Genomic DNA, 10,579 nt, shown 5'->3' on the forward strand with positions numbered 1-10,579 from the left:
TGGGTTCTAATTGGTCAGTGGTTTTCGTATTTCTTAAATAAGCTGCTGGAACCCTTTCTTCAAACAAAAACTTATAGGGAAGGCCGGGAGCAACCCAAATGTAGGAAAACAGCTACTGACACACACAAAACACGAATGTTGCAAAAGCATTGAGGGAAGAAGCTGGATACAATAGGCTATGGACTGTGTGATTCCATTCCTATGACGTTCTGACACAGGCAGTACTAGTCTGTGGTGGGGATGATGGCAGGGCAGACTGGAGAGGGACCCATAGGGACCTCCTAGGGGAGGTGATGGAAGTAGTCCTTTGCTTGACAGGGTGTGGTTTATACAGGGTGTACATTTGTCAGAACTCAGAGAAGTACACCAAAGACCTGTGTGTGTCATTGTATGTAAATTTTACATCAAAAGAAAAACTATAAACAACAGAAACTCAAAAGGGGAGGAATTATGCTTATCGAAGCGGGAGTTACCGTCCTGGAGGCTGGAGTGGCTGGTGGCCTCTCTCACCCCACCTGCACGAGCTCCTAGATGTCCCTTTAAAGCCCAGTGCTTGGTTCCTGCAGTGATTTGGGGTGGGATTTTGACCAAAGCAAATAAAGTTTGTTTTAAAATAACATTCTTAAAACCTAAAGAAGATATAATGCAACTTTTTGTTTGGAATAAGACTATAAAGGCTCTGAGAGAGGAAGTTTTGTACGTTGAAATATCACAATAGCAGCACCCATAAATTTTGGTAGTGATTCTGTAAGATCATCTTAAAGTTTCAAGATACAAGATTAAAGCCCAGAAACCAATTTTTTAAAAATAAGATCGTAAGAAAACTGGTATTATTACCTGCTGGGTGCTAATATAAGGATTTATTTCTTTTTTTTATAAAGTCATCTTTAAAGTCCTGAACACTGTTTCCACATGCTTATAGCCGGTAAAAGAAATCATTAAAGACCACAGTGTGTCGGACATGCCGTTCCTGCTCTGTCGTTAACAGGATCCACATTTTACATTGCAGGCATGGCTGGCGCGGTTCACTTTCTCTCTGACGTCCTCATTCCAGAGACATCATGGTTTCCAGCATTTGAACTTGGTTCTTCACAGAGGGATATAAAGGTGCAAGAAGACTACTAAGAGACCTGTTTGGACCAAAAGCCACCAGATTGCTTAGTGCGTGACACAGAACCAACTGTGAATCCTGAAAGAGGGGGAAAAAAAGGAGAAGCAGACACCGTCACAGACCCGCTTGTGTTGCAAAGACCCTCAAGTTAGAGCATGAGTGACAGAAGCCATCCCATCAGGGTTTTGTGACAGTGTTCCCCTCACTGGTGTAAAATATGAATTCTTCACATCCAGTTCAGTGTAGTGTTGCATGTTTCTTGGTGTTTGTTGTCTGCAGGTGTAAGTTGTTCTAAATGGAAAGCTCCTCTCTCTCCGTGAACCTGGAGCTGACCGTGCCTGAGAGCACGGCATGGCCTCTTCTCTGTATATGGAGTCTAAAGTGGAGGATCTTCTGTATCGACACACAGAGAATAGTCAGGTGGTGTCTCTTCTGTATCAGAAAGGTGCTCTAGGGTGATATCCTAGTGATAATGCTTTTTCAGCATTTTCTGTGGGAACCTTTCAGATGAGCAAAAGGAAAAGACCACTCCAAAAACTGAAAAGAAACACAAGAGAAAAGAGGGGGTTTCACTGGAATAGTTGGAGGGGTAAGCCTTTCCACAAGGTAGTTGAACGCTCCCTCTTTGTGTTTTGTGTTCACCTTAGTGCTTTTAAGAAGCCACGGAGGGTGCACTGCAGCTCTGCCGGGGCTCCCCACTCTCAGCAGAGGCTTCAGGCACTTGGCGTGAAGTTCTGAAGGCTCCTCGCAGTCCACGGCAGCAGTGCCAGGGAGTGGGCTTCATGACATCAGGACAACGCCCAAGGGAAGCCCTTTCATGATCACAATGTAAATCAAGTAGCAGTGACCAAGCGTTGGCAATTCTAGAGTCTGTGTATGTTATCAAAACAGGCTGCGCCTCAATTTTATCAACATTATGGCTTACTGTTATAAGTTCAGTGGCTGCAATTCCAGATATGTGATAAGCAGACAGATTCAGCTGTTCTGATGTCCCTGCAGTTAAATTTATTTCAGAATTTGGTAAGTTATCAAAGTATAAATTTGGGATTATTTTTTTGTCCACTATTTAGATGATAAAGTTTCACATTTGATGAAATGTCTGAAGCATAAAAGTACTAGTTTGCATTTATATATATGGGAAACAATGTTCTAACCAAGAAAATTATAGTATTCTCTATATGACATTTTTTGTTAAAAAAATGGGCATTAATGTGGATTAGCATAAATTTTTAGAAAAGAGTTTTGTCATCATGGTATGAGTGGTTTAGGACTTTTATGTACTTCTTATCTTGTGAGCTAAGAACTGGGTTATGAAAGACAAGATAGGTCTCTCTGATGGTCTGGTCCTTGTCTACAAGGGACAGTCTAGACATTTGTTGGCCCTAGTTTCCACTTCTTTCATAAAGGAAAAAGAAGAACATCAACGTGGAAGACAAATATCCTTCATGCAGGCAGTTCTTAGGATGTTTCTGAGCCTTATTTCTGGGGCTGACACCCTAACATGTGACCTTCGGTTTCTAAGTGATACCTCATGAATCTCTTCTTTGCAGACACTCTTGTTTCTAAGCCATGACTATTTTCTTTTAGGTTGACGACTTCTGTGGGCGTAAATCCTCCTGGTTATAGTCTAATTAACTTCTGGGCCTGCTGATGTGCTTCTCAGGCAGCCAGTGCTGTTACCTGAAGGCAGGATATGGTGTCATGAGTGAGCTGAAGGGCTCTTTGGCAGGAGAGCTCACGTGATACCAGCCCTGCTCCCTCCTCCCCACGCACCTCATCCATCCCACGCAGGACAGAGCATACAGTGCGGTCCTGCCTGCCTCACCCACAGCAGCCTTCAAGGCTTCGGCTGAAAGCTGTGCCCAAGCTGTCTCATTTCTCAGGGGAAGCCAGGGTTCCTGCCTGGGAATCACCCTGAGGCCCCCCATACAGCCTGTCTCAGCAAGAGGGAGGCAACTCGTTGAAGCTCTGATTCTGGCCACATGTCTCCAGACCAGAAACAGCAAAGGTGACTCCTAGTTATCTGGGCGTCTCACTGTGTCTGAAAAATACTTGTTAGGCTTGTTTCTGACTAACACACTGAGGGGAAGATAAAATACTTGTGGAATAAATAGAGGAGATTTTATTTACAGGGTTTTTATTACGGCTAGCTGGATTGATGCCTTCCTCCTTACCCACTAGCCGTTAACAGATGTGTAGCTCTGTGACTCTACGTGCACCAACTCCCTAGCATCTGTTACATGGGCCACTACAGAATGGTGTTCCAGCTCTCAGTCCCTGAGGCAGAGGAGAAATGGCATGTACTTCAAAGAACAGAGGACCTACAGAAGTCAGTCTAATAGTTCTAAGTGTCTGAATTCCAACCTCAGAACATCTCACAATGATTTCTTGGGTTGGTTTATGTCCTCCAAAATGTGTCTAAATTTTAAAAATATGTATATGCATAATACCATTTAAAAAATTTGAAAGAAAAAAAGTTGATGTCCACAAAAAGTATGTGAGGTTCTTTGGGTTTTGTTAGTAAAGACAGTTTTGCAGTGATGACTTGTGGGATCTTCATTTGTTCTCACCTCTCTGTCTGCCTTTGAGAGTGATATTGATTAGGAGCATTGGTCACTGTTCTGAAGATGTTCACTTACAAATGTTGCCATTGCTCATATTATGATGCACTAGATAATTCATTAGAACAATAGCGTCAGCACTCTACACGTGCATTCTTTTTTTTATTCCAAGGCCCTCTGAAACTTGAGTCATTGAGCCTGCGTTGTGTGACAGGCCTTCACACTCACTGTCGTCCTTAGTATGACAACGCTGCTGGAAGTGGGCACTGTTATTATCACTGTTTAACAAGTAAGAAAACTGATGGCCTTGCCCAAGGTCACAGCTAGAATGAGGGACAGCCAGGGTTCAGACCCAGAAGCCCGTGGGCATACTTCTACCCTGCACACAGCACCTCTTCCCCTCCATGGCCGATACAGAAGGGAGGAAACAAGCGTGGGAGAAGCCCTGTGACTTGATCAGGAGCATGTGACTAGGAGATGGAGGAGCGGGAACTCTTCAAGGCCTCTTCCTCTGTCTTTGTCACCTGTGCTACCCCACCGCCTTCGTGGCTGGGAGGGACCCCTCTAACCGTTTGTTGCAATTAACTTCATAAGGCAGTTGCACATCTGTTACTTCATTTGCTAAATCCACATAAGCAGCTGTCCAACTTGAAAGTCCAGTCCACTTTTATAGACTGCCCTTACTCCATCCCAGGCTCTTTGCTGTGGCTTTGAGGGGCCTTTGTTTTCGTGGACCTCAAGTCTGGCACAAGGCTGGGTGTGTAGTGGGGATGGGGGCATGGGTGGTCTTCAGGAGTCTATGAGCCCACTAAATTGTGTGCAAAGTTTGATGTGCATATGTTTATGAATATTTATCTGGAGAGGGTTCCTAGTTTTCATCAGAGCTTCCAAGTGGTCTATGACCCAAAAAGGGTAAAAGTGTCAGGTTCTGGGTAAAGAATGGATGTTGGCAAGCTGGGCTTCAAAGCAAGGAGCAAGGCTGCTGTGGAAGATGGGCATGGCAAGGGTATCTGGCGTCAGGAGGCAGCCTGCTCATTTAGGAAGACTCCCACTGCAGTGGAGGACACCATCTGCAGGTCTTGGTTTTTCTACATCACACTGCCTTGAGGAGAGCCAGATGTCGATTCCACCATGACTGTCACCTCCTGATGCTATCAGCCTGCTATTGAACTGGCAGGTGGCCCTGGAAGGCTGTGTGGCATCACTGCCCCCCTCATCAGAGCAAGGTTGCAGGCTCCTTCCAATCCTTGTTTTACCAAGACTCCAGCTCCCTGGAGTTAGATCCCTAGAAGCACTGATGATCCCAGATGGCTGGAGCTATCATGAGGGCCAGTCTGCTTCACAAAGAGCACTGCCCCCATTTCTTCTCCCACTTGGAGACAGGAGACTTGATTCCTTCATTCAGCAAATGTTTATTCACCTACAGTGCGCCAGGCATTGTGCTAAGTGCTGATAGTGAGATGATAAACTAACACCATGGATCCTGTCCTGGTGCAGCTCACAGTCCAGCTTGAAGAACACCTGCTGGGAGGGAGCAGCCTAGAGCTCAGACGCAGGGGAGGCCCTCCCTTGGCAGGATCTCAGACAGCTCCTCTGCAGTGTAGGGTGGGGGCAACAAGCCTCCTGGGTGCAGAATGCTGTGTGCATTTTCCAGGTGGTGATCGCAGGTGATCAGTCCAGCCTTGCAGTGTAATGCCCTCTGGCATGAGGATGAGGCTGGTCCTTGTCATCACAGAGCATGTGTAGTGGAGGTTAAGAGCAGAGATGAGGAATCTGAATGCTTGTGTTTACCTCTGAGCTCAACCTCTTGTGTGAACTTGGACAAGCAATTTCCTAAGCCTTGGATTTTTTTCCGATAAAATCAGAACAAGCTTATTTGGTCGATGGGAGGATTAAAATGAAATAAATGGAGAAAGTATCTAGCACACGTAAGTGCTCTGTACTGGAGGAGGTGAAGGTGTTCGTGTAGTGCTTTTATGTGAGGAAATAGGCTCACTCTCCTAAGTAGTGGCATGAAAACCCAGAGCTGTACAAAACCACCTGCTCACCACGATCCGATAGCCCAACTCTGCCTGGCACCCCAGAGCTTTCCACCAGCTGTATGTGTGTGCCTGCATGCATGCGTGTGCACGTGGGTGTGCGTGCTTCTTGCCATCCTGAGGTCCTTAAGGGGAAACGATGTCACGGGAGCAAGGAGGAACCAAGACTCAATTCCAGAGAGGTTGGGTTCTTCGCTTCTCTGGCCTGTTCTTAGTTTAATGCTCCACGGAGATCTTCCCGGTTCTGTACCATGTAGACTCTTGTGGCTTTCACAGGATCAGCCACCAGATGCAGAGCTGGTCACATGTCAGTAGGGAGCTTACCCCACTCTTTAAAGTATTGCCCATAAGAGAATAAAACATGTACCCAGCTGCATAATCACACATCCACCCACAATCCTAAACATTGCCAGCTGTTCCAAGAACTGATGGGCCTGGCCTTTCAAACCATTTCCTCATGGAGGCCATAGGGAAGTTATATACTCTATGCTCAGCTGCTGGGAACTAAAAAGGGGATGGTGAACAAGGACAGTCCAGCTCTGCTGGGCCCCCCAAGGCGCCCCCCGTGGCTCTACAGTAGCAGGAAGGAGGGCCATGCTCCCTCTCTGCAGCTGAGCTAAATGTTCTGAGACCTTGTGTGCCTTAAAAATGTTTTTGTTCTGCCTTGACACTTAACTCATAGATTGTTTACAGAACTCTGGACTGGAAATCACTTTTCTACTGAAATTTCAGGGCATCGCTGTTCTGTCTTCTAGCTTCCAGTGTTGCATCTGAGAACATCATAGCTGCTGTGATTCCCGCTTCTTTGTGCATGATCTGTTTTGTGTGTGTTTGCTCTGCAAGTTGTAGAATTTTTTTTCTTTTTGTCATGATAATTGGCCTAGGCTTGGGTTCCTGGTGGGCGCTTCCAATCTGGAAACTCATGACTTTCAATTCTAGGAAATTTTCTTGAATTATTAATGTTTTTTCCCCTCTGATGTCCTTTTCTTTTTCTTGAACACCTATTATTTGGGAGTTAAACCTCCTAATATGGTCTCTAATTTTTTCTTGTATTTCACACTCCTTTGTCCTTTTGCTTTACTTTCCAAGAGATTTCAACTTTATTTTCCAGTCCTTCTATTGAGTATTTCATTTCTTTATTTCCAAGAGTTTTTCTTATTTTTAGGGTATCTTTTATGTATATCCTCTTATTTCTTGGTTGCAATATCTTATCTCTCTGAGGATGTTAATTTATTCAACAAATAGTCATGAAGTGCTTACTCAACACCAGACACTATTCTAGGCACTTGGAATCCATCAGTCAACAAAGATCTTTACCTTGTAGAGTTTGCAGTACAGCAGGGAGAGACAAACAATAAACATAATAAGCAAATTTTCTCATATGTTATAAGGTAATGAAGGGCCAGCCCCGGCGGCCTAGTGGTTAAGATCAACGTGCTCTGCTTTAGCGGCCCAGGTTCAGTTCCCAGGCATGGACCTACACCATTTGTCTATCAGTGGCCATGCTATGGCAGCGGCCCACATACAAAATAGAGGAAGATTGGCAACAGATGTTAGCTTGGGGCGCATCTTAGCAAAAAAAAAAAAAAAATTATAAGGTAATGAATAATATGGAAAAAAAGATACAGTAAAGCAGAATAAGAGGGACTGACATTGGTGGTGAGAATGCAGGTTACTGTTTTAAACAGGACGATCAGAGTAAGATGAGAGACAGTGACATTTGAGCCAAGACTTGAAGAAAGTAAAGATGTTGGCTGCACAAATATTTGTGGAAAGAGCACCCAGACAGAAGGGATGCCAGTGTAAAGGCCCTCAGGTGGGAGCATGCTGCTCGTGCTCAAGGAGAAGCGGGAAGCCTGGTTGGAATGGAGTGCATGAGGAGAGGGGCGGAGGACAGAGGAAGGCCAGGCCTCCGGAGAAATCATATAGGGTTGGAATGCCGTTAGTGGGAGTTGGGCTTTTCCTGTGGGTGAAGTAGAGAGCCACTGGAGAGTTTTGAACAAAGGAAGGACATTACCTGATTTATGTTTCAAAGGGATCATTCTGAGAGAATGCAGGGTAGAAGCAGGGAAACCAGAAGACTAGCCCACGAAAGAAATGATGGCGGTGACTCACCTGCTCTAGTTAGTTAGCAGTGGAGTTGGTGAGAAGTGGTCAGACTCTAAATGTATCCTGAGGGCCAGCTCCGTGGCTTAGCGGTTAAGTGCGCGCGCTCTGATGCTGGCGGCCCGGGTTCGGATCCCGGGCACGCCCCAAGGCACCACTTCTCCGACCAACCCGAGGCCGAGTCCCACGTACAGCAACTAGAAGGATGTGAACCTATGACATACAACTATCTACTGGGGCTTTGGGGGGAAAAAAAATGAATAAATAAAATCTTAAAAAAAAAAAAAAAATAAAAAAAAATAAATGTATCCTGAAGCTAGAGCCAATAAGATTTCCTGACAATCAGGTACAGAGTATGAAAGTGCAGACAAAGATGGCTCCGAAGTGTTTGGCCTGAGCAGCTGTAAGGGGGGAGTTGCGGGAAGCTGAGATGTAGGAGAGGTCAGGCAGGAAGACCAGGGCCCAGTCTTCAGCACATTGAGGTTGAGATGACTAGACATGGGAGTCTGGAGTTTGGAGAGAAATCTGGGATGGAGCTGTCACTTGGAGTTATTTGCATACTGATGTTATTTAACACCAGGAGACCAGATGAGCTCCCCAAGGAAGTGCGAGTCAAGAGGACAGGGAGAGGGCCAAAGACAGAGCCTTGGCCATGCCAGCAAGGAGGGTGAAAAGAAGCAGTCACTGGGGTGGGGACATGTTCTCCTGGAAGCCAGTGAGGAAAGTGTACATGTGTGGAGAAGGGAGTGATGGACTGTCAGATGCTTCTGATAAGTAGAGAAAGACTAAGAACTGACCTAGAGATTCAGCAGCCTGGAGATCGTTGGTGAATTTGTCAGCAGTATAAACACTTTAACGGGGTTTTGTTGCAAAAGAGAGGAAAGAAATGGGGCCATAGATGGTAAGAGAAATAAGATCAAGAAAAAACTTTTAAGTTCAGAAAAATAACACCATGTTTTTGTAAATCGATGGGCGTGATCCACTGAGCAGTTAAAAAAAAAAAAGTAGAACAGCAAGGGGGAGGTGCGAGTGACGTCTTTAGGTAGGCAGAGGAGGTAGAAGCTGAGCGGAGGATCAGTGCTGAGGGACTTGGATATTTGACTTCGGTTAACAGATGGGCGGGAGTGGGTAGGTGGGGAGCTATGGAAGTTCTCTTCTGATTTCTTCAATTTTCTCAGTGAAGTAGGAAGTGAAGCAGCATCTGCTGAGTAAAGATGGAGGAGGAGGAGGTGTTGGGATTTGAAGAGAGAAGAGAAAGTGTGACTGTTGCACAGGAGAATGGGAGAATGAATGAGTGGCTTTCCAACTTCAGCATGCTCAGAAGTCACTTGGAGGATTTGTTCAAAGACACCTTGCTGGGCTAGTGCCTGATGCAGTAGGTCTGGGGTGGGGCCTGAGAATTTGTTTTCTAACAAGTCCCAGAGTGATCCTGATGCTGCTGTCTGGGGACCCCACACTTGAGGACAACATACTTTTGGTTCTCCTCCTGGTTCCTCTGGTCACTCCAGAATGGCTGGTCTGGACGCAGGGTGCCTGGAAGTTGGCATGACAGCATCAAGGGCCACGTGGTCATGAACATAGGTGAAACCATTTAGTGGGTTGTGTGTTTTTTCCCAGGCACGTTGACCTTGCTTCCCCCCCCCCATTTATTTATTTATTTATTTTGTGAGGGAGATCAGCCCTGCGCTAACATCCGTGCTACTACTCCTCTTTTTTTTGCTGAGGAAGACCGGCTCTGAGCTAACATCTATTGCCAATCGTCCTCCTTTTTTTTTCTTCCCCAAAGCCCCAGTAGATAGTTGTACGCCATAGTTGCACATCCTTCTAGTTGCTGTATGTGGGACGCGGCCTCAGCATGGCCGGAGAAGCAGTGTGACGGCGTGCGCCCAGAATCCGAACCCGGGCCGCCAGCAGCGGAGCGCGCGCACCTAACTGCTAAGCTACCGGGCCGGCCCTCACCTTGCTTTTTAGTTTAGTTTATCTGAACTGCTTTCTCCATGTTGTTTGGCTTTAGTTTTTATCTTTCATATTAGAGAGTCCACCAGTTATGTGCTGCAGAAGGCTGCACCGAGTTGTGAGGGGGATTGAAGCTGATTGGAAATTCTGGTCCATGCAGTAAGTTCTGGCTGGATCTTTCAGTTAGGGAACTGCCGGGGTCAGTTTCTAGGGCCCATCAGTTCCTGCTGAGCTGACCTCCAGTGTCCTGCCTGCAGGTGGCAGGAGGGAGTGAGGGAAGTGAGCTGGGTGGGCACCTTCACTAAATGACACTCCGACCTCCAACTAGATCTAGTGTCCTCTGGGCCCAAGAACAGAACTCTTTCCAGAGAAGAAGCCTCCATTTTTGCGCTGGGAAGGGGGTGCACTGTGACCCTTCTGGGTAGGTGGGGGAGGCATCTGGAGAACCGACTGATGTCTAAAGCGAGGTTGACCCAACCTCCTCACTGCCACCCAGAGGTCCTGGGTGCTGCCCAACCCACAGCCTCGGGCGGGGGCTAGGTCACTGCCAGACTGGCTCCTGCTCTCCGTGCTGTGGGCTCAGGGCTCCCTTCCTCCCACCTGCCTCCCTCTGCTCAGTCGCTGGTCACCCTTTCCTCTGCTTTTTGGCTTCCTCAAAATGTGTGGCTGCTTCCTCCCTTCTGGATTCCATGCTCTCTGTGGGAATTCACTTGGGGGCATGGCTGCACTCCAGCAGACCTTGGGAGGGAGCCCAGCTGCGCTCAGCCCACCCTCACTCTCCCGGGCTCCTGGCTGGGTTTGAAGGG

General features: G+C 46.7%; 1 protein-coding gene across 3 annotated transcripts in view; it reads left to right on the top strand.

The window, feature by feature from the left end:
* LANCL2 (LanC like glutathione S-transferase 2) overlaps positions 1-3,652 on the top strand; it is an 82,223-nt gene extending 78,571 nt beyond the window's left edge. For all 3 annotated transcript variants that reach the window (XM_058534828.1, XM_058534829.1, XM_058534830.1), the window contains one exon: positions 1,010-3,652. In XM_058534828.1, the coding sequence (XP_058390811.1) occupies positions 1,010-1,125 (116 nt within the window). In that variant the 3' untranslated portion in view covers positions 1,126-3,652. The remainder of the gene's footprint in view (positions 1-1,009) is intronic.
* Positions 3,653-10,579: the final 6,927 nt, after the last annotated feature.

This window comes from Diceros bicornis, chromosome 41, assembly GCF_020826845.1.
Source record: "Diceros bicornis minor isolate mBicDic1 chromosome 41, mDicBic1.mat.cur, whole genome shotgun sequence".
Lineage (NCBI taxonomy): Eukaryota > Metazoa > Chordata > Mammalia > Perissodactyla > Rhinocerotidae > Diceros > Diceros bicornis.